General features: G+C 41.2%; 1 protein-coding gene across 1 annotated transcript in view; it reads left to right on the top strand.

The window, feature by feature from the left end:
* esrrgb (estrogen-related receptor gamma b) overlaps window positions 1-25,503 on the top strand; it is an 80,642-nt gene that overhangs the window by 2,380 nt on the left and 52,759 nt on the right. The window contains exon 2 of the mRNA XM_034197707.1: window positions 3,518-3,627. Within this exon, the coding sequence (XP_034053598.1) occupies window positions 3,626-3,627 (2 nt within the window). The 5' untranslated portion in view covers window positions 3,518-3,625. The remainder of the gene's footprint in view (window positions 1-3,517; window positions 3,628-25,503) is intronic.

Genomic DNA, 25,503 nt, shown 5'->3' with positions numbered 1-25,503 from the left:
TGAAAAGACCCGCACATTACCGGACATTTTGTCAAATTACAGAACCCCTTTCAGATTCATTCTGCTAACAAGATTGCATTACCATTCAGAATAACTGTAAACCTGTCAGTGCATATTTTCCCATGCCCTCTGCAAACCGCACACCATTCATTTTCATGCTCTGAAGGTTTATTTGCAGACCCTTAAGTTATTTTATCTTCTTGATTTGTCCCCCCCTCCGTAGTCTGTTTTATCTCTATTCATGGAGCATATCCACATTCTCAGACCTATTTTAGGTCAAAGCTCACTCAACCGCTGGAGGCCCCGTACCCAAACATGGGGTCTGGTATTTCACTATGTTTCTTTTGCCCACCAGTTTGCATAGCAAGAATAATGTTGTACAATGTCCAAACTTGGTAAATATTTGGCTTTAAGTCAGACGCCCAGGTGACTGTGTTTACTTATGCAAACTTTCTCGATTCATTATGCTGGAGATGAATATGAAGTTTTTTACACATTGAGTTAGAATAACGTCGTCCCTGCCTAAACTCAATTCATTTTAACGTCACTTTATCTGTGAAAGAGGGAATTATTTAGGTTTTACATAAAAGTGGGCTTGATTCAGCAATATTTAAGCCCTTGTTGTAAATATTAGTTTCAATAAAGCTCCATAGTGCTGTTCAAGCAGATGTACCGTAAAAGGCCCATGTATGTTAATGATAAAGCTCCTCAGTATCTGTTGTCCAAGCAGAACCAAGCTCGGACTGCAATGTCTTCATTCATACTTTGATTTGTCACAGTGATGTTTGAGCGATCCAAACCCTAAATGGCTGGTTGGGCTTCTCCATGATCCAATAAGGCAATGAGATGTCTTTATAGCTATTGTGAAACTATTTTAGGACAAGGGCTAGTCGCTGAGCCGTCACACACTTTCCCACAGTCCTTCATGGTGACTCTGTTGCATTGCATTCTAGCTTATCTCAAAAGTCAAGGAAAACTGAGATAAAACAGTCATTTGTAATAGTTTTTTTTACCAAGTGTCTCGTCACCTCTTTAAAGAAATGTCCAGTGTGTGTGTGACACAACTTAGTGATTACAACTTTAACTTAATTTGGTATATTTAAGTTTACTTTCTACCTTTCAAGTGAAGATTTGGTTGTTCTCATGTCATTAAGGATCTGTTCTGTTTTTATATTGCTACCGCTTTACTCTTATCTTTTGGTAATTACTGTAATATTGGCAGTTCTCCATTAAGCCAGCAGGTGATGCTGCATAACAAACAATGTCTGCTCCCCATTGACTGAATATCAACACAAGCAGCAACACTCAACATCTTATACATTTCCAGAGGATCATGGTAAATAAAAATGTACTCTCAGTGGCCACATTATAAGAGACTCATGTGCAATCCAATAAGAAAGTGTGTTTAGTTTGGATTCAAATGGTTAAATAGATGTATAATTAACTATGTAGCTGTGGTGTTGAACTGGATTTATGGTCGTACAAATAAAGCGACCAGGCCGTGTATATTTAATGCTCAAGCAAAGTCCAGGAAGTCTTGAGTTTAGATTTCTAATTGTCAATTCATCATTCCTCAGATTTCTTTTTTTTTTGGATTACTATTTTTTCAAAATGAATGAATGACTTTTTGGGGGTTGAGCATCTATTTCCATTTATCCTATCAAGGTTGTGTGGAGAGACTCTGTAATGGGTTGTGGGTCTTTATGAGGAGGCCGAACACAAACCACCACATGGACTGGACTGGTGAACAGGAATTATGTCATCCCACGCATACTTATCGCACTATTCCACACTGTCTGAGGATTCCTAGACATGATCCCAACCATCACCATCAAAGTTCACTTTTACTCCAAGCGTCCTTCAGTGGTTAGCTCACTGCTGGGTCAGGTTTTAGTGAGTCATTCTCCGGCAATCTCTCCGTCTCGCACATCACACGGGAAAGGAATGCAGCTACAGACCAAAGGATGAAAACAAAAACACATGCTGGTAGCAATCCGGAGGAATATGTCCTCTTTGTCCGGTAATGTGAGTTACATTCCTGCCTGCTGTTTCTGTCACAGTCGAATGTGCAATTGTAGTGGTAAACCTCTTCTAGACGAGCAGGGATCGGGAGACTGTTGTTTTTACCAAACATAATTTCTGTTGATTTAAGATGTTATCATGGTTCCTCTGAGTTGACAGAGTTGACCATTTGACCACATACTCATACACTCAGAATCCCACTGCTTAGGACTAGCTAGACGAGTCGGACAAACCCCAGATACCAAGCAGCATCGCACCAGATTTCCCTGCTACAGCATAAAGACAAGCCAGCGCACTAAAGTCTGTGTTTTTTGGGGGTAACAAGCCTGTGAGTCATACTTGGGGAGTCAGTGGGATGGTAATGCCAACAGGAGACCCCTTAAACACACACCAGCGGAGACAATGATGTGTATATGTCATAGCTTTACAACTCGAATGACTCATTTGATTGGTCCACCATCTGTTAGTCATCGGTTTTCTCAATACATGTACATAGGAAAGGAATACCACACCGGCTAGACGATGACTTACGGTGAGGTCAGCCAAAGCTTGTCCGTCGATGTTGTGGCTGAGTTTTATAACTTTATCTTGTGGCAGTCTTCCATCCAATAAGTACAACGCTTAAATTGATGACACTGAAATTGTCTTTTGAGTAAAAAGCTTATCTCTGTGTTGTGCTTATGGTTGAGGCAGTGGGCAACATTTGGACGTTAGTCTGCTCAAAGGTGTGCTCAGGTTTTTTATTGCACCACTCCTGCTCCTGGTAGAGAGACTCTGGTGCTCCCTTCATGCTCTGTTCAAACCCTGAGCCCCAGCATGACCTTTGTGCTCTCTGGCCAAATGGTCTTTCCTTTAGTTTGTTTACTACCAATACCGTAATAACTTGGTAAACCACAGTACAGCAAGGCTATGTAACTGTTGAAAAGAAAAAGCACAGTAAAATGTTTAATGTATTATCAATACATTAAAATCACATACACCACATCTCAATTATTGAACAGGTATGCTTGGTCTTGTATGACCTGTATCAAATGTTGGCATTTTTAGCTTGATATCGCTCTATAAGGGATAAGGTGGTTTAGTGACTTTATGATACTGCAAGTTGTAGCATGAACCATTATCCTGTACTTATCACTTTATGGCAACTGTATTTACTGTAAAAAAAAAGTGACATAGTCCTATTTTAAATCATTGTACTGAATCATCGAAGCATTTCAAACTTTAACTTCTTATGTTTACAAAAGCTTTTTTTTGTATTCTACGTTGTGCAGCTGTCCCAAACCTAATATCCCCTTGGGGAAATCAAAAGTATTCTGCTATTAAAGATTCTGAAAACCTTTTTGTTTAAGCTCTTGTTTTATGGTAGAAGTTTATTGCACTTATTGAAAGTCACTCTTGACAAAAGCATCTGCTATATTAACCATAGTAATTGCTTTTATTTGACATATCCATATCCTTCCAGTGTTGACAAATCAATTTTAACGTATTTTACCAGGGGGCTGAAGACCTTCAAAACCAGCCGAGAGGAACATCAACATGGCGGCTTGCGTGTTCGAGACATGAAGGAACGCCAACATCCAATTTGAGTCGTGGTTCCCGATGAATGTAAGTCCAATATTATATCAGGATCTAAGCAGTTTTTTTTAACTCTCTTCACCAGCTGCTAACTTTGTCTGTATGCTTTTTGATGCTGCTCATAATCAGAGTTGTTTGCTTATTAAAGCAAATAGGAGGTTGAGCAAAGAATATAGACCAAATGAGTTGGCTGTATGACAATCATAATAAAGCTATGTAGAGCTACAAGATAATTCCCAATTCTACATGAGACCCTTTCACATTTCATATCATTAGATTATATAAAACAAACTTTTAACAGAGTTTTTAAGAAAAGTGCTGCAAAAATACTTTATGCCCCAAATACTTGCATTTAGTTATTGCCATTTCTTCCTTAAAAACCTCACCTTTTGTAATTTGTGTGTTTTTTTTTTTGTGGCGTTTTGGCTGCAATAGTCGTAGTCGGGGACTTTGGCAGGCCTCAGCGACGGCTTGCTCCCATAAGACGGCGTATTGTGACGGTCTGATGTCACAGAGGTGAAGACTGTTCACTTTGCATCTGGGTCTACGAGGGAGGTGATCTGCTGAGTTAAGGCCTTTTGGAAAGCAGAGGACAAGGTGTCATTGGGCCTCTGCATGAATATGAAATAGCGACGGTCATGATGTTGATTCACACTCCAGACAAATACTGTCAAAGCTAAGGCTAAACACACTTAGCATTTTTTGATTAGCACTCAGTGTGAGTCAGACGGCAGAAAGTTGCTGTGCTCAGTGTCGGTTGTTGTGATTACTAATGGCAGGGTTTGTGGAAATGATTGATGGCAAGAATCTGTCAGCAATTCCAGTTGTAATTCAGCTCAGTTCAATCGTGTTACCAAACTGAGGGATTATTTTTCAGTGACCACACTTTTTTCATCGTCAGTGTTGTGTTTATGCTGTTTTGGCTAAAGCATACAGCAACCATATGTGCTGTTATTACGCCGATCAGCTGTTTTAGGAAGGACCGAGAAAAAGGAAAAGAAACGAGAACCTTTCAGTTGTTCTCTTGCTCATCTTTGCTCTCTGCATGGAATTTCAGAGAGAAAAACATCAGGCCTTTTTCCTTTTCTCTCCAACTTTAACCCTCCACTCCCCCACCTCTCTATTCCCGTAAGTTGTATAATGAGAAAAATGACTTTTGGAATCCCAGTAGCATTGGCACATGTGGCAAATAAATTGTCAAAAGAAAAGAAAAGAGAGCTCTACTGGAAGCACTCCATTTAAAAAAACAAGTATTGGACAGTAGATATAGGAGGGCAAAGCTTAATGTCTGTTGTATATTTCGGACATGCACAGTGATGGTGTGCAAACTCTCTTTCTCTGTAAGACAAAGGCATAATGTAGGTTCACGCTCGCACATTATTTGGTAGCATGCACACAATGGTAATGCTCATGTGTTCACTCTCATACACACACTCACTGCACCGGCCAGTGTAGCGCTGGCCTCCTCATGCAGAGTCTAGACAGGAAGCTGGTCCATGCCAGATTAGGGATTTTCTCCCTCACACCAATACACACACACATGCACACACACACACTGTTACAGTGCTTCTTTCAATATGTCCGTGTTTATTGTGTGTTTGAGTGAAAAAGAAAGAAAGAGAGGGAGGGAAAAACAGCGACTTGGTGACAGAGCCATGTGTGTATGTAGTTGTGTGTGTGTTTGTCAATCTTTGAACAATTCTCAATTTAAAAAAACACTTAGCTAAAGAGAAACAGATTCTGTGTCAATGGCTTTATTATTGTCTACTCTCATTTTTCCTCAACTTTCCACCCATTGAATGAGTGTGAGGCACAGTGTGAAAAGTTGAACTTGTCCTTCCCAGGTACAGCGGCGCTCTGCATCCTGTAGTGCTTAGCTAAATTAAACCGAGCCCCTACTGTTCTCATCTGCTCACCTGTAGCCCCTGCCAGGCCCGGCCATGACCTCTGAACCCACACAGATGGGTCTGCATAATAAGACACGGGCACACACGGCTAAGTGCCATCTCGGACATGTTTGATGGGTAGCTATATACAACCAGGACAGTCTGAATACTGTCCGTACTGGAATGCTAATGTGATGACCTTACCGGGCAGGTGAGGGCGTGTGTGTGTTTGTTTCTATATTTCTCTGTGTGAGTTCCACTGAGCTTTTAAGTGTAAATACAGATACTTGAAAAGTGTGTGCCTAGTGCCTACTATTCACTATCTGTGTCCCTCTGTGCGTTGTTGGCCTGAGGCCAATGGCCCCTGTGCCCTGTGTATGGCAGACTGAGCTGTACTTTTCACTCTCACTGTATGAATATGCATGGCCTCCTGGCTTGTGAGACGTGGCAGTATATACATAGATTATTAAGAGCTATCTTAAAATGCTACATAAAGCGGAAAAAGTTTTGAGAAAAATACACCTATCCTCAACATTTTTGGGAAAATACACTTTTCAAATGAAAAATACTTGTATTTCTCTCTAAGGAGCAGTTCAGTTTGAGGTGATTTTGATTTGTTTCTACCTGATACCTTTTCATGACCTAGTGCTCAGTTTATATGAACTAAGTTTGATCCCATAGATGTCTATGAATTCAAATGAGCAAATTTACACAGACATTGTAAAATTATATTAGAACGAAACAAAACAGAAAAAAAAAAGTAACTCTAACCCTTCAGTCTCTCAATTCGGAAGATCTTTGCTGTAAAGAAAAAATAAATAAGTATAGTTTATTATATTTTCTTATTCACTTTCATTCCACCTAGCACATGACCTATTTGATGTTGACGAAAAGCCATCCAAATACTTCATTTTTATCTAAGGTTCAAAGTGCTATTTTTAGAAAGTAGTCCTCTCCACCTAAGTCCTTCTGTTGGACACCTCCTTAATATATGAGCATATTTACACCTTGTCTTGGGGAATATATGACATATGTGCACTGGCCACTGCTGCACTACGTTATATTTCATCCACTGCTTGGTTCCGTCTGTGAAATGGTCCTCTTCATTTCCCACATGAGTGGTTTTCTTATCATCCAGGCCCCCTCTCGCCTGCCCCAGGGGCTGAGTTAAAGTCGATAAAACACCCAAATATTCTGTTAAACATGGACGGCCTCTGCCTTGTGGCCGCTCCCTGTAATGCCTCCTGGGTAATTATGGTAATAACTCAACCGTCGGAGGCGAGGCTAGAGGCCCCCGGGATGACGAGGTCAGACCGGAGAGCCTGGGACGAGGAGCGGTGGCGGCTGAAGGGGGGCGGCGGGGTCAAGGTGAAGCGGGCCGGGCTCTCGCGTTGCTATCCCATAAACCCTTGCTGTCACATCAGAGGCGGCTGGATGTATGTGGACATTCCCACTAATCTGTCCTCCTCAACAATCAAGATGCTGATGAGCGATGATGACAAGTGTTTTAGTAGCTCCGTTATTTGTGCGGCCTTGACTGACAGACGCCTGGTTGCCGGTCGGTAGGAAGGTCACATGTTCCTGTTCTGTTTGGGCTTTTGAAATTAGAGATAGCTAATTGTTGTGAGGCATTCTACTGCAAGGAAAAATGGTGATGTTTTGAAAAGCAGATTGGGAGCTCCACTATATAACTGTATTTCTTTTTCTTTATTGAGACGGTCAGAAAATCGAGAAAGGCAAAGGACAAAATGTTCTGACGGAATCTGATCCATTATGGGTACATGTGCTCCCAGACGGAGGTGTACCATCACTTTCCCAAATTACAATCGACTTCTTTGTATTCTCTGTATCGTCTGACTGCGTGCCGGCTGACGACAGTCTCTCGTATGATGAATAACTGAGAAAGAAACAGAACTACTCAACTTCTGGACATTCTTGCAGAAGATTGATTTGTTTCAATAGAATAATCTGGTCATGTTTTTTTACACACGTATCTTCATTGAGTCATTTATATTTAATTGACCTTTTAGTTTTATATTCAGACATTGAACTGTTATCATTATTGAAGGTAAATACAAGTTACAGTAAAGCAGTGCACGTGTTACGGTAATTCTCAGTTTCTTTAATGTATTTATTACATTTAAATATTACATAACAGAACATACAAACACAATAGTTATGTCACTGCAATAATTTAGCATTTTAAGATATTTTCAAATCTATCTATCTATCTATATGTAATATCAGAAGACATTTTTTTAAATGTAGAAAAGGCAGGCAATGTGTTTCGGTGCGTGTACACCCGAGCCTCTCTTGCATGACCTATATTTAGACTGAAAGTTATGCTCGACGAACAACGACAGAAACAACATATTCCCCCATATTCTGTCCAGATTCTGGTCAGGGGAGACACCATAGGAAAGTTTTACCATTCAAATCACCATTTTGGCTTCCTCAGCATTTCTTCGTTTCCTTGAACCTTAAAGTTTCCCTTCTGGTGCTACTCCTTCCTGGTCCGAGCCAAGCTTCGTGTAGGTCATTCCAGTCTCTTAGCATAGAAATATCCTTTCTTAAGTATAAATTTGAAAGGAAGTGAAGTGAATTGACAAGTGTAATCATTTCCAGTGACACACATCTCCATTCAGACTGAAGTTTAATGTAGAAGTGATCAGCGCCAGAGCTATTATCACAGGCATCCAGATGTCAGGGGAAATGAGAAAGCTGCATTTAGGGAAAGTGTGAGTAAAAACCTAACACCACATGCAATGAATAACCCCATAATGCATCAGGGAGCTCTCCACTTAAGTTATTGTGAAGCTTAACCATTATTAGCATTGATAGATATGGGCTTGGCCTTAATTTTGCTTCATAGATTAAAATTCTCCTTTTTTCAAGTATGAGCAAGTGCCAAGCCATAAATATCTCCCTGCAGTTTATTTCTGCCCTGCTGTGTTGAACCTTTATTCCTGCTTACATAGTTACATATTGTAGTTTATTCACTGCCATCCACCCTGCGGTTCATTGAGACCCCTGACCTGCACACAACTATAAATATTTATTTGCGTCGGCTTGTCTAAAAATAACTGTATTACAATAGAGTGTCCTGGAAGAGGTCCAGGAGCGTTGTGCAGCGAGCGGTAGTCAGCATTCAGAGTCCGGCCTCCGTGTCCAGAGAGGGATAGGGCGGTGTCAAGAGGCAGACATATTGATAGCTTTGTGGTCAACAGGAAAAAAAGTCACTTAGCGAGGGATCCTTTGGGTCCAAGGATGTATTTCTGGAACACGCAGACGGAAACAAGGAGCAGTTTGGAGTGATGCACAGTGCTTCTCCTGTGACATCTATAAACACTATCCCCATCCTTTAACAGCATCACAGTGCTGAACCCTAAAGACAGCAGTGATTCCAAGGTAGGACATATCAACTGAAACAGCCAGAATGTGGACAAAAAATACTTTTATTAATAATAATATAATAATTATAAACTTTATTTGTGTTTCATGCACAAAGCAGCCCAAAGTGCTTTACAGAAAACACAACAACAATATTAAAATAATATTAAAATTAATACAGAACAAGATAAAACATCTACAGTGATAATATGTTAAAATAAAACAATTTAAAAAATAAAATAAAAAATGTCAAATAAAAGTAAAACAGAAAAGAATTACAGTAAAACATGGACAATGATACTAGTGACAATTAAAAGTTAACCCAAATTAAAAATATAGGTTTTTAATTTGCTTTTAAACATTTCAAGGGAGTTTGCTGTTCTAAGATCCACGAAGTAAGTAGATCTGTAACCAAAAATCGATCAATGAAAAACCCCAGAGAACCAACAAGTCGTCCAGTCATTCTTCATGCTGAAATGTTGAAGCAGGATACAAGCTGATGGAAATGTGGGGAAATAATACTTTTTGGCTACTACACTGATTCATCAAGCTTCACTATAAAGAAACCCGGATCCAAGATCCATTTTGGACCAATCAGGAGAGCTAATCACTGATTGTTCCTACTTCAAATATAAACATGATTATGTAGGATCCAAAACTTGGACACCTTAAATTGACTTTGGGTTTAAATCACATGGAGGAATTAAGTAATCCACTGTCCCTCATCACAAAAGTAAACTTGATTTAAAAATGGAAAAAGAAAAAAGTGATTGTTAATGCATCATTTCTAAGTGCAACAAACAAATATAAATTTTTGAGGATAAATATGATATCTGAAGAATAGAAACTAATAGGGTGAAAACATAAACTATAATCCACTGTAAAACTTTTCTTTGGCTTCTTTAGAGTCCAGAGAGTTGGCGTGTGCGGCTCAGGTCAGCTTGGACGTGTCCCAGCACAGACAGCTAACATATGTGCAATGCTGGAAACATTGACATGTGAAGAGTTGGATGATGTCAGAGCGGCAGATTAGACTGAAGCGCGGTCGGCTTGGAGACAAACAGATTCAAACTCAGCTTTGTGGTGGATAATTGCACAGACTTTGTGTGTGTTCGTTCTTCGTGCCAGCGCTGTATGCCAGTCAATATCAAAGTGTCTGCCAGTCTGCCTCACTACGAGACACAAGTTTCACTCCGCAACTTGTGCCTCCCCAATCCCTCCTTCACCCCCAGAATGCAATAAATGTCCGGCCATCATTTATTTTAATTCACTCCCCTCTCGCACAGATGAAATGGATTCGTAACCTTGTAGGACAAGGACGTGCATGCCGTCTGCCGTCAGTTGCTGAGTTATTCTCTATTCTTCTAGCATAGAGAGGGGAGAGAGAGAGGGAGCGAGAAAGAGGCCCAATGATGAAGAGAAATAGTCTGGCATGCAAATTGCCGGCTGCCATGTCCAATGAGGAGGCCTGCCGGAGATTGTCGCCGTAGAAACTCAGGACAGGGTTAACGAGGCTGAGGGAGAGACGGAGCTTAAGAAAATAGTCTGAAAAAACTCGGTGTGATTTATTTGCCAAATCAAGGCACGATGAGTGGATTATGGCTAGCCTAATGACAAAGAGTGTTTAGGAGACAGCTAATTGGACGTGACCAAGGAGGAGAATGCTAAGAGCAGGCCATGGGGATTGGGTAGCGTATGTCATTCAGCTGATGGTAGTTTAACTCAGTGTGGAAGTAAAACAGTGAGGTGAGCAGTGGGAGTGAAGGACAGATCAGGTGTGTATTAGCTGCAACTAATAATACTTTACATTATTGAAATTATAATCTATGGGGTGTTTTTCTTGATAAATTGAAGAAGTATATGAGAAGTAAATAGTTTAAAAATGACTATAGGCCATGGTAATGTCGTTAATTAGCTTGTTTTGACTGAATAACTTGAGGATGACTACAATTCTGTCGTATACAAAATAGACAATTCATCACAACTAGGAAGCTGGAGCCTGGAAATGTGTGGCATTTTTTCCCTAAAATAAAAGAAACAAGCAAACAATTATCTGGTTATCAAAATAGTTCACAAGTTAAATAATTGTGTCGTTTTTAGGTCTACAGGTGTTTGTTTGCCGGAACTCAGACCTGGCACCCTCCTGTTCAGTATAATGTCCTTTTTGTGGCGTATGTATTTATAGAAAAAAAACAGCTGATCAGCATAATTTGCTTGTCTGCTCTCCTGGAGATGGAGAACATTCTGATTAAAAACTGACTCAGAAACTTCAACAATGATCAGATATCAGTTTGTTTTGCATAATCTTTGGGAATTAAGATCAGGAAGAAGTCGAGCAAAGACCCGTCCTCCATCGGGTCATGAAGCTGCCTCTGCTTCCAGGAGCTCCGTCAGGATGAGACATGCAGCAGTGCTGTAACACCCACTAGAGGGTAGTATTTAACTACAGGCAGCATTTAGTATGTATTCATGCATCTGCTAAGCAAGCTGTATCCATTGCTCGCAATTCTTAAGGGTTTTGTTTTGTATCCATAAATCACCTAAAGCATTCACACCTGGATTTAAACTCATAACCAGTTGATTGGAAGTACAGTATATGATTAACAGAAGAACTTGTACTTTTTTCTCATGTCTAATGTTTAGATCATAGTGACTTTTAGCATTCAAAGCTCAAAATCATGTCCCGTACACAACGATGGAGCTTAAAGTATTTATTTTATTCCTCAAAAGCCAAAGGATGTGGATGTTTTCTTCTCCTGATAGTGACGATTGTTGTTTATCTCCAAACCATATTATTTAACTAAATTACACAAAAAAACTCCTACATAAACTTACCAATTAAAACAATTTGTGATACTGAATTTCAGTCGATTGCTGTCATTTCAAATTATCTGCATGGATTTGGAAAGATCCTTTTAATCAGGATGAGAAATGTATTTTGAGTGTTTGGAGAAGCATTAAACAACGATTAGTGTCACCACCTGCTACTGTTTAATTGTAAGATTCATTTGTCATGATCTGGTTACACTTATCTTATTCTGATTTTATGTTTCTTATTTCTTAATATTCTTAGTATTTTCCACAAAACATGACCTACTTTGATTCATTTTAAATACATTATTTCTGTCTTCTTACACAAGCCTTTTTTGAATTTCATCCAACATTTTATCTCTGCATGTATAGTTTATTAAATCAACCGCTCATTGCTCAACATTTAGAAGCACTGGCGTCCTTCCTGTTGTTGAATGCAGATCCTCTTAGTGATGACATTTCCTTTGTGTGTCCACTGAAGTCCTTGGAAATGTTTAGTGTTGCATCCATTTGATCGCCGTAGCATCTCTCTCATTTCATGAGTGCAGCGGCATGCACATTTGAAATGGGTTAGGACACAAATGGGATTAATGCTTTGCAAGACATCTCCTAAAGCGTTTCCACCTGTAATGTTGTTTGCAGATGCACTAAATGAGATGTCTCAGCGGGAGTGAGCGTCTCTGTATGTAGAGCTAACGGGTGGAGGCCGGCACCGGGCGGCACTGTGACCCGCTCCTCCTCTCTGGCTCCTATTTCCACAGGCGTAGCATATAGGGTAAGACAACATGGGAAATGTGATTACACGGTTGCCTAATGTAAGGAAATCTCATTTGTTTTGTTGGCCATTTGATTGTTCCTTTCTGCGCTGGTAAAATTCAGGAAAATACAATGCCGATGTGGACAAGGGCGACCAGTCGCTGTTACCACCCAATCTGAGGAAGAGTGTCGTGACTTTGAAAACCTCAAACTTAAAGTGGACCTATCATGCTATTTTTGAAACATATATTGTAGGGCCATACCTATACAAAACATGTCTGTGAAGTTTTTTTTTCAAAATACCAAACAGTTCACTCATTGTAGCCATCCCTCATACTGCTCAAACCCCTCTTTTGAAGCCCTGTTATGCCCCTTTCACACCAGCGCTTTTTCAGCTCCGGCTCGGAGCTGGAGCCTGAAAAGCGCCGGTTTTTCCTGTTCACACCGCAGCGGCGCCGGCTCTTAGCTCCGGAATCCGGTTCACTTCCAGCTCCAAAAAATTGTCGGTCTAGAGGCAAGAGCTTCGGAGCTAAGAGGTGGCGTCGCTTACGTCTCTCTTACGTCGAGGCGTGCAGGAAACTAAACCCACCTCCCCTGAACATGGGTCGACTGTCATGCCTGCCTACAAGCAGTAGTGCTTATAAACACACTTTATAAAGTCAGGCAACACTAACCAGGCTTCGTGTGATTCTGTTTATTTGTACCTTACTTTGACCATCCGTTCACTGTTATGATCATTGTGGAGAGAGGCAGACGTTTTGTTTTGTATTATAGCAGCTATCGGATGGAATCAATACATGGGCTGCACAGGTTGTCGTGTCCGACTATCACAAGTAGAATCATAATACAAATACGCCGGTCAAATGTGCCTGTAGAAAACGGTTTATGCCACAATAGGATAGCAATAGCAAGTAGTCAGTTTAGCTTCGGTTGCTATGCTAACATCACTCATTTTATACCAGAGAAACTTTCATAACAGCGTTGTGATACCAAACAGCGTCAATTCAGACTGACACACATTCACTTAGGCTAAGGGGAACTGGAGATATGTATCAGCTGCTTGTGTGAGTCGGACAGTGAATACTTTAGAGCGGCCGCTGCAGTGTGAGCTAACCGGGAGCTAACGGAGGAGAATAAACTCCCGTGGAAGAGCAGCCAACACTGCAGCGGTCGGTAAATGCTGCAGAAACACATTAATAAACAATGAACCACGGCACTCTGGAACAAAGTATAAGGTTGGAGAAGTCGTTATTCAATTTATTATGGCTTCGTGTGATTAAAAGCAACACGATCATCGACCCGACGCAGTTCCCCGTTGTTGTGAGCGCCGTAATGCCGTTGGGGAGCAAATCAGCGATGTAAACGGTGACGTCATGACGCAGCAGCGGCAGCACCAGTCGGGTGCTGGGCGGTGTGAACAGAGCGGGAGCAGAAAAGGGAAACCGGAGCTGAACCAGAAAAGCTCTAGCTCGGAGCTAGAAAGGGAAAAGCGCTGGTGTGAAAGCCGCATTAGAGAAACGCGGATTTTGGGTCCTTAGCTTGAAAAAAAAGAAAGAAGAGGAGGCGGAGCTAATGCCTGATCAGAATTCTACCGGAGATAAAGTTAAATTATGCTGTGATAATACGCCATCCTGTTTAAACCACGTCAAGGATTATTTCTGAAATAGTTTGGAGCTCAAATGCTTTTTCTCTTGCAGGTTTATCGCAAGGTGAGTTCCTTTTTTTATTTCCTGCTTTTTAAACACATGTGCTCTACACAGTACAGGTTAGCTGAGTGTTAGTGAGGCTTGCTAATGTAAACAAAGACGAGATTACGTCCAAAACACGTCAAGCATTGTTTCTGATGACAACTTTCTGTGGATCCGCTGCCGATTTGACGTCAGTTCGGATGGAATCTGTATCCGCTCGTTGTACACCCGTTTTTAAAAGATTTGGGTACGGAGGAAACGAGAGAGGGTTTTATTTTCTGACGCTGCGTGAGTTCCCCGACGCACCGGGGACACATATTTATGTATAAAAGACATCACAAAGTGCATTTAGCATGATAGGGCCCCTTTAAGTTCATGTCAGACACGGAGGAAGAAAAGCGATTTTTAATAAAGCTTCTGTACAGGACACAAAAACATATTTAAACACCTTTTACTGTGGTCAGGGAGTTTTTTAAAGATACTCTATAAGGCTCTGAATAACTGTCAAAAATAATATCTAAAAATAATTGGTCTTAAATAGCACCGACCATCCCACCAATGCAGGGTTATGACGTAAGATGTCTATTTAAGGGAAAGACTTTCCTAACCAAGATGAATGAGTGATATCGTGCTCTGGCATGACAAATGAGGGCTGAAGTGTCGCAAGTGTTTTATGACAGTCCCTGGGGTCCTTATCTCCCATAACCCCTGACCCCTCGACCTTTTAAACCACAAGGGTGATTACAAGTGGCCGGCCAATGAAATGACTATTGGCTACTGTTTCACACAACCTCTCCCAGTGATGGAGCCAGTAACTACTTCATGCAGAATGATGGTATTTGTTTTATAGGAACATAAACCAGAAAGAAAATGAAAATATCCAAAAATCAAACTAGTGCATCATGTTGCAATGCATCAAATAAATCCATGAAAATATTGATGAAAAGAGACACTTTGTCATTTTCTGCTGACCTCCTCCTCAAATGTTCACACATAACAAGACATGATTTCTAATATCTGTGTGCCTGAGGTGTTTAAGCGTAGCATACATCGTCTTCACCGGTCAGCAGAGCGATGGGCAAAGATCTCTCACTGCTCATCTGTCCTACCTGTCATGTAACAGACTATGATATCTGTCCCCCATGGGATGCATAACTGTGTGACACTGGCATTTTTTTTTTTTCACCTCAGGCTCTGACACTGACTGCTAAAGCCTGGGGCAGGTAGCAGTTTATCGAACGCCATTTAGGTGAAAGAGCAGCTGGGTAAAAGAGGAGAAGAGGTTTTTCCAGGCTCTGCTTAATTGGATAGTTCTACACAGGTGGTAAAAGTGCAACCATGTGGGGCCTCATTGTAAAGGAGATGAATAGCTTTAGTTGACTTTTGCCCTGCTGCAGCATTTGATTAGTTGTTTGTTTACTGCCGGGATGAATTTTGGGCGAGGACAGCCAATTGATGTACACATGTGCTCCCGGCTGCTGGAGATGTACATCATTTTCCGTAACATTGCAGTCTGAGATTAGTGCGGGGTCCCAGGGGTCCCGCTCGTCACTCCATTTCCTAAATTGACAGCTGGAGAAACTCTATTCCACCGGATGTGATAAACGACACGGGGTGTCGGAGGAGTGCGTGGCAGAAGAGAGAAAGGAGTGATAAATGGGGGAGGTTGGGAGGAATCAGGGCAGATGAAAGTTGTTGGGCACTGAGAAATGACTGACAGCTCATTATGAAAAACCGAGGAGGGAGTCTGACTTGTTCAGCCGCACCGTCTGTGTTTTCTTTTCTTTTTATCTACCCCAAATACATTGAATAGACACAACTGTCCACTCGTATTGAGGCCTTTAATTGACTGTGGGTGGTTCCTTTCAGTTGTTGAGACTGAGAGAATAAAGTGCTAATGAGGAAAAATCTACAAGCAGATTCAAGAGGATAATAGCAAAAAGAAATGCAAAAAATTGCTGATACAAGTCTTTTAAAGCTGTCATCCCTATGTATGCATTCTCTGCATTGTCTTCAGTATCATCTGCTATTTAGAAACATTGATTCTATATATCACTGGAGACACCGGCTGTTTTTCAGCTTGTTCTCTACCACAAATAATAAGGTGATATATACTGTATTACATTTGTTAATAATATCAAACATTCCTGTTATGGACAGCCCACATAATGTACTCCGAATATCAGTAGAGCTGAGTAGATACATTTGAAAATGATGTTATGCAGCAGAGTTTTGTAATTGTACCCAGAACAGCTGTAGTTTGTTTAGTTGTTTTGATGCCAGGAGAAATTGTACCTACCCCAGCTGTGCCACAGACCTTCACTATAGTTTTGACCACAGGCACCTTTACACTGGACATGGTTGCTCTTTTGGTATGGAAACAACTATTTCTGTTCATGTTTTTGTTATTCTCTCCAGTATAACCTTCTTATTTACATTTATAGAGTATTCAAAGCCATAAGTCACCCATCATGATATTAGAAAGCTCCCGTTGGCATTGCTTTATTGGGTATTTTCCCTCAGTAGTCTTACTAGCTTTTTGCAACCTCACTCAATTTAGTTGTTTTAGCCCCCTATGGCCGTGTTGCTGATTTTGAATAAGTGCTCAGGGCACGAGGGGTCAGCTGCAATTTCAGCCGTAGCTAAACTGGTCTATTCTAATGTGAGATCTGAGGTGACTTTGACTTTTGATTAATGACAGTTCTCCAAAGGACATATCACCAGGAAAACTTTCCACAGCATAAAAATCACTTCCAGTTAAAGCAAAAAAACATCTATATCTTTATGCATACAGAATTCAGCACCGGCTGACGGCACTCAATGTGAAATAATACCCAGGTGCCAGTACAGGAGGCAAACACTGAAAGTGTTTGTTATTAAAATATTTGTACTTCTTGGGCCCCAAAGGCCCACTATGCCTTTTTTTCACTTATGCATATTTCCATTATAGTGACATCAAGCAAACAGAGAAATGCTGCTGCCGCCTTTCTGCTGTTCTCTCTCCTTCTCTCTCCTTCTCTCTCTCTCTCTCTCCTCTCTCTCTCTCTCTCTCTCTCTCTCTACTCTCTCTGCTCTCTCTCCTCTCTCTCCTCTCTCTGCTCTCTCTGCTCTCTCTCTCTCTCTACTCTCTCTCTCATCTCTCATCTCCTCGTATCTCTCTCTCTCTCTCTCTCTCTCTCTCGAGCTTCTCTCTCAGGCTGTGAAAACAGCAACCCCAGAGAGTACTCGTATCCCATGAGCCCTTGGGGCAGAAGGCCCGAGGACATGCTATGGGGATGTATTGAGGGGTGTTGTGGGGAAGAGAAGTGTTGCACATCTCAATATGAATACTATAGATAAATGTAAAGCAGATAGCAGTTGAATTGAATCGCCCCAATTGGGATTTTAGCAAAGAGATTTAGAGATGAGTAAAGGCATCCAGTATAAATACACAAACAGATGAGCTGCTGTAAGAGTTTCACTAATGCAGACACAAAATTATGTTTTTCCACACTGAATAGCATTTCAAGACAAAATAGTTTTGTCCTTTCAATTAATTTTTTTGGATGGCATATAATTGAAAGCTTGAACGTAAAGCTTTATACATTTCATTTGTGCTATGTGTCATATTCACCACCATGTGGTAAAAACATTTAAACATTTCGAAACCTGATATAAATGAAGTTGTATTAGTCAAAAGGATTACATTTTGTGCTGCACTAACATTGTACACTATACCAGGGAGGACACTCACATCAATCAATGGCTTTTAGTTCAGTTGCTGCTTTTTTCTGTGTGTGTGTGTGTGTGTGTGTGTGTGTGTGTGTGTGTGTGTGTGTGTGTGTGTGTGTGTGTGTGTGTGTGTGTGTGTGTGTGTGGTGTGTGTGTGTGTGTGGTGTGTGTGGTGTGTGTGTGTGTGTGTGTGTGTGTGTGTGTGTGTGTGTGTGTGTGTGTGTGTGTGTGTGTGTGTGGCCTAGAATTACTATACTTGTGGGGACCTAAATCTGTTTACACAGTCACGTGTGGGGACTCGCCTCCCTTATGGGGACAAATTGAAGGTCCCCATGAGGGGAATCATTCATTTTAGGGTGAAGACTTGGTTAGGTTTAGGGTAAGGTTAAGGGTTAGGGTTAGGCGTGTGTTGGTAATGGTTAAGGTTAGGATAAGTCTCCAGGAAATGCATGTAAGTCAATGTAATGTCCCCTGAAGTGATGTATACATGGTGTGTGTGTGTGTGGTGGAGACCCTTCTTTGTTGTTTACTGTAGTTGAAGCAAAATACAACTCAACAAACCAGTCTTGATTGGTCTGATTTATATAATGTGTCTGAAATAAACCCTTTATTCTCCTAGATCCCTCCCTAAATGATGTTGTTCTCTCTCTCTGTGTATCTGCTCTCAAAGCAGCATGGAAAGGGGAGGTGTATTTCCAAGAATGATACAAAAGTTCCGAGTGATTATCAAATAGTGTTTTTGCTTGAAAAGCCTATTCCTAATTAAATAGATATCTGATATGATACATGGACGATTATTAATATAACAATTGATTACTTTTTAAATAAATTGTAATAGTCTGGTTATTTATTTTTAGCTGAGGGAGTTATTTTGTTAGTTTAAAAGAAAAACAGTTATTTTCTATTGTTGAGCGCATTGTTGTGGGACAAAGGTCTCTGTGTCTGTACTCTCCTGTATGATCTTATTATCTGTCAGCCAATTTAACAGAGAGGCCTTTGGGGAGTGACAATGAGGATGTAGGGGGAGGAGGAGGGGATGCCCTCATACACACACACACACACACAAACATACACACACCTGCTCTAATTCACACTGACCTCTGCGGCCTCTCCACAATGCCTGTTTTCGTATTTGATAGAAAAATCGATAGCCTTGCTGGCAGAGAACAACCTCCATGAAGAATTAAAACAGGAAAGTGTTGGTAGCGGTCAATCATTTTTCTGTTCCACCAACACTACACTTACCGATGATGCCATGAATAAATGCTGTTCACCTCTCAGACACTCGCTGTCATCGTGAAGCATAACGAGAGATGAAACATAATGTTCAGATGATGCTGGTCAATTTCAGAAACTCTCTGCAAAATATGAGGGTTTCAAATCTTTAAAGAACACCGTTTGTGGCAGGTTTTAGTATTTGTTGTATTTGTATCCCTTTTGTAATTTTGGCATAAACTAAATAAATACTTTTTATTATAGCCTTTTAATAACTTCCATTCTCAAGCTGTGAATTATCATTATCAAACCTTGAAAAATGTTCTAAGATTATAAAAACAAACACTTCCCTGATTTCAGTTGTGTGGTTTATATTTTCTCACTTTACAGTTACAGTTGCTAATGATACTGACCTGCACTCTGACATTAACTCTGGATGTTACAGATCTTTTCATTTGTACTACTTTCTGAGTCTCCTCCTCAGAGAGTACTCTTTCTTCCTTAATGGGAAACCACACCCATCCGATTTTGAAATCTTTTTATTTAGGCTTTAGTGCACGACACAATTGTTGATTTTGTTCCACATCTGGAAAATGATATGCTTTTATTCATGAATGTATTGATCTATCAGTTGTACATTTAGCTTATTTTGCCTTGCCCAGTTTAATTTAACTCGCATTTTTACCACTTTGCTCTTTAAATGATCGCCCATGCTACTGTATTCGAGGCTTATACTGATATTGTTATTGAATTTCTTTTAATTCAGAAATATCTCATTTCATTATGTAGGAAGTGCTTTTTGGTGGACAAAATAAGTATGGCAGTCCTTTTTCAAAATCACCTCAAACCTTTTGTCCATATCTGAAGTTGTTACTTATCAGCCAGTAAACAGTAAACACTGATACAGACAGTCCATGTATCAGCCGGTCAGATTTATCAAACATGAAGAAGGCTTTTTTGCCATGTATGAACGTAGGCAGCAGTCAATGCTGTAACGTTTATTTTTCCAAATGTGTCTGTTGATCCAAGGTCAAGCAGCGTCGGCCGGCCTCTCTCATGCCAGTCTTGAGGCCATTCTGAACAGATGTTGGCACAGCCAGCTGGACATGGCGACCTTGAGTAAATCTCAGAGGGGTCTTCTTTGGCAGCATGGGCACCCAACTCTCCCCCCTGGCAATGGAGACCCAGTGCAGTAGCGTATAAGCAAGCGATATGCATGTGTGTGTGTGTGCGTGTGTTTGAGAGCATCTACTACAAACCAGCATTGTGTGTCATTCAAGCTTCAGTGAAAAGGTACCAGTGAATCAATCACATGCCCTGTGTAACACCGCACTAAATGAAATTCAATGGACTGATTGAGTGAGTGATGGATGATTCACATACATACAGCCAGAATTAAGTGATGGAGAAACACTCAGAAGGCGGGTGGAGGAGGTGAGGGTTGGTTAGACCTCTGAGAACTGCGTGTGCTGTTGTGTGTGTGTGCACGTGTTGCGCTGTGAGTGTGTGGGTGGAAAAAAGATGTAGTGTATAGGCTCTGAAGGCTGGGCGCCCTGAGGAGTGGCTGTGTTCGTACCCCACATCTGCCATCCCAGGATGCAGCAGCATGTGTGTATGTATTTACTTGTGTGTGTTCAAGAGTGTGTGTGGTTACCATCTGGGCAGAACATCAGGGACACGCCTGGACTGCACGGTGAGCCAGTCCACTTTTAATCTGCCCAGCGCCCTCTCCCCACCGAGGAAGGTCACCGCCTCGGCAAGGACAGCACTGTCACCCCGGTAACACCAACAGTGGGGGTCGGCACCGGCTATCCATAATAGATGGCAGCTGGCTTTAGTGTACGTCTTCACTTTGCCTGGGGCAGCGGTGTTAGCCCATCTTTCATTCCCACTACTCTGCAGAGCTAATGTGCTGTGTTAATGCTTCTGTGAGTCAGGAGGAGTGCTCAGTCGTGTGTCGCCCCTGTAGCTACCGAGCGCTCGTGTCATTGCCAAAATAGGACAGAAGGTGCTTCAACAAAGGAAACATTCATCTGGAGGTATCACAGCACAACAACAAAATCAACCTTCATACATTAAGAGTTCACAGCACAAGTTAGCAAGAGAAATGGGATGGGATGAACTTTGGAGACAACATGCGTATTGGTAAACACATTCATACAGGTTGTGTTAACAGAACTTCATATTAGTCTTTGTGTTGTTTTGATGCTGAAATCAGCCAGACGGTTTTGGCTTTTTTATGTCAAAACCACAAGTTTGTGGCTCAGGGAAGTGGGGAATGTGCTTCATATGTGCGGCTTTCACACCAGCGCTTTTCCCTTTCTAGCTCCGAGCGGGAGCTTTTCTGGTTCAGCTCCGGTTTCCCTTCTCTGCTCCCGCTCTGTTCACACCGCCCAGAGCTGCCGCTGCTGCGTCATGACGTCACCGTTTACGTGCCTGCTTCATAAAATCCAAACCAGGCTGAGTCGGGCTGAGTATGCTAAACTAGAGAGTGAATCGCTGGTAAGGGGGCTACAACTACAACAAGATGAACATATTTGACCGTGATTTAATTGCAATACACGTTTCAAAATGATGCCGAAGTAACAACATACTGATACCGGTTAGTAAAAACCATGAATTAATGCTTTGACAAGTCTGCAGACAGACGGCAGGCGAATAACCCTTTTAAAATGCGTGCTTTCTAAATGGAGCTTGGCTAAGCTAACGTTATATATGCTCCGACCGTCCAAACTCACAACAACGGCCTATACAGACATGAATAAACCAGCGACTGTATTCGCCATGACACAGGCAGTCTGTGGTTTGTACTTGTTTAACTTTTGTCTAGTTTCTGAACAGATATGAGGAGCTGAGTGCTAAGAGCTAACGGCTGTGTTGTTTTTTGGGGCGCTCATTGAAGATGACGTCACGGCTCCGCCTACACTGCGTTACTATAGTAACTACCCCAGTTCCTAAACTGTAATGGAAGCGCAGCATTAAAGTGAGCCGGGCCTAATAAGGCCTAACCAAACCGAGCGAGGCCTGCAGTGGAAACGCGCCATAAGAGGCAGCGCCTCTGCGGTGTGAACAGGAAAAAACGGTACTTTTCAGGCTCCAGCTCCGAGCCGGAGCCTGAAAACGCGTTGGTGTGAAAGGGGCAATGGAGAGACTTTGCTGGAAGTTTCCTAACAGAGATTAGAGTGGCAGTTAATGCACTTCAAAGTATAATAATATACATTATTTATGATTTAATCCAATGGATATTGCTATTGAATACTGCTTATTGTTTTGTCAAATGAATGGAAGGAAGAACTGTATGTTTTGCATACATTTAAATAAGATATATATAAGAGAGAAATTCAATTAAATCATATACTGTACGTAGAACATTGTTCAGAAAGTACAGTTTCGGACTACGACATCTCACACAGATTGCATCAACCCCAATTTCACAGGCTCTCATGTTAAGTGGCTGTTCAGTCCGGCTCGCAAATCAAGCATGATCTCCAAGAGCCTTTTTCTTTTTTTTTATACAACTTGCCAGAGAGACCAAAACCATTTTAAATGCAAATGACCTAAATAAGATTAGCGAGGTAGGCAGTCCGCTCCCTGTTAATTATCACACGCAGTAGTCAATTAACAACGCTAACGATGGGACACTTAGTGAGCGTTAACCCAATTTGCCACAGCTAAGAGCTGGGTGGACACAGTTGCAAGGGGTAACTTAAGGGGGATCTGGAGGAAGGGGGGGGGGTCACGTCTTTATTGATCTCCAACACCGTTACAGAAGCATAGAGTTTAGATACGTTGACTATAGCTCAAGAGGAGAGTTAAACATCGTCATTTTGAATTAATAAGAATTCAAATCTGTTCAGTGATAGTGTGGGGTCCTGTCTTATTATCCCCACGTTTTCCTGGTGTTGGGCACCATGTGGGCAGAAGGAGGAGCGAGACTCATTCGGGGTAATTAGAGGAACCCAGGATGTGTTAGCCGAGATGCTACTCTACGGTTAACAGCATTAGCTATGGCAGGGATGAAGGCATGCACTGATTTAACACTTGTCACTAAACCTTGGCTTTGAGAGGCATGGGTGACTGACAGGTCGAAACGAGGACCGTGTGTGTGTGTGTGTGTGTGTGTGTGTGTGTGTGTGTGTGTGTGTGTGTGTGTGTGTGTGTGTGTGTGTGTGTGTGTGTGTGTGTGGTGTGTGTGTGTGTGTGTGTGTGTGTGTGGTGTGTGTGTGTGTGTGTGTGTGTGTGTGTGTGTGTGTGTGTGTGTGTGTGTGTGTGTGTGTGTGTGGGTGTGTGTGTGTTGTGTGTGTGTGTGTGTGTGGTGTGTGTGTGTGTACCCATGTAATACATGTTCACCTTCTATGCGTTGGTTACGACTGCTAAAAAATAAGTGTTGTTGGGAAATGTTGTCCTTCTTGCTTCTTCCTTTCTGCTTCCTAAAGCTAGTAAACTAGGAAACAAAGTGTTTTATTGGGAAGTTAAATAACCATTTGGTTTGAAAGGATATGTTCGTTGATGGCTCATTATGACAAAACATTTTTAAATTTAAGGCCACCTTATCTGACTGTACTTCTTTCTGTCAACATTTAATTTGTAAATATAATTTGATATGGGGGTTCGGACTGTACTGAGATAAGTGCCTTAAGCTGAGGTTAGAATGGGCCCTTTGTTATAGTTTGACATGTGTAAAATGACTTCATAAGATAAGATCCATCTTAAATCTTGTCCAATACAGCCACATGTTCACTTCTTCCAAGACAAAAGCCTCTTCTGTGTGGAAATTCGATAACAAACTGTGCAGACAGTATTTTTGTAATCTATAATGATAAAATATCACCCATATTACTTCAGGGAATTTTTTTTGTTGCTTTTTCTTGGTTGCCCAACCAGTTCGATATTGATTTTTATATTTTTGCCATTTCCCCATTTCAGTTACTGCGTACTGGTTTCCTTTAGAGGAGACATTTTACTCTGCAACTAGCTTAAATATGAAAAATGATGTGCCATTACGTTAAATATACCAAACTAAGCCTTTAAATATTTCTTCTTCTTCCTTTTGTCAGACTTTCAACCTCTCTATTGCCCACTTCCACACTTAGGGTAAGTGATGAATTGTTGGACTCCGGATGGCAAGTTTCCTATATTTCATTTCGGCATCGAGTTTAAAGTAAACAATACTTATGCAGCTGCACTGAAGTCTCTCGTGTTTTTTTCCCTCTTGTTCCTAGTTGTTCACTATTCTAAAAGAGTTTGATTCATTTCCTGGAAGTCAGGATTTTTACAAGTGGGTTTTTATCATCTTCTGCCGACCAGCACCAGTCCATTGGTATAAACATTAAAATACTCACTCACTGTCCAGGCGGTGACATTCAGGCATCTCTATCAGACAGTCTCTCTCCAAAATGAAACATCTGCCCCGCTCACATAAATCATCATCACACTCTGGCCCTGCCCACCCATTTTCATCTGTGTAACCAGAGCTGAGCGTCAGCAGGAAGTGTATTGGTGAGAGCGGCCTATTGATCATTGATCTGGCGCCATCGATCCAAACCTTCCCTCTTTCCCTCCCACACTAACTCCCTCCCTCACTCCTGGTCATCTTTTCACTTGTATCTCCCTATGGAATATACGCATGACCATAGATAATGAGAATAAATTGCAGTTCTGAGTGGTATATCTCCATTTTGTGTTTGATTTATCACCTTTTTAATCAATATTTTGGGTATTAGGAGCATATTTCACCTTGTGATGCTGGAACGAAATCCCTTTTTTGAGTACGGTTTCAAATTGGTAATATTAAGAGAAAACCAATTATCAAACATTGGTACGAAAAGGCTTAAATTCACATTATCACAAGAAACAATCTTGTGCTTTTAAATGTTTTTCTTGTAAATAATAGTTTACTAGTAATAGTTTTCTGCAATCTGTTAGCCCCAGTTAGGCTTCTCACAAAAACAATCTAAGGTGCTGTTAGAAATATTCAACGCAATATCAATCAATCAATCAATGTTTATTTATATAGCCCAATATCACAAATGTTACATTTGTCTCAGTGGACTTTACAGTTTGTACAAAATATCAGTATGACAATACGACACCCTCTGTCCTTAGACCCTCACATCGTACAAGGAAAAACTTCCGGAGAAAACCCACAGTTTAAAGGGAAAAATGGGAGAAACCTCAGGGAGAGCAACAGAGGAGGGATCCCTCTCCCAGGACGGACAGACGTGCAATAGATGCCGTGTGTAAATTGAAAAGATAATACATTTGCAACATAGGTAGTCCAAATGTTTGGAAATGCATGTGTGTATAATAGGAAGATGAATCCACGAGGATATCCATCCAGGACCTATGATCCAGGACCACAGCCACGACTCAAGATCCAGGACAGAGGAGCGCAGGATCATCCATGACTCCGGATCCCGGCGTATACAGACACCAAAAAGAAAGACATT

This window comes from Gymnodraco acuticeps, unplaced genomic scaffold (assembly GCF_902827175.1).
Source record: "Gymnodraco acuticeps unplaced genomic scaffold, fGymAcu1.1, whole genome shotgun sequence".
NCBI lineage: Eukaryota > Metazoa > Chordata > Actinopteri > Perciformes > Bathydraconidae > Gymnodraco > Gymnodraco acuticeps.
This window is presented reverse-complemented; position numbering and strand designations above follow the sequence as displayed.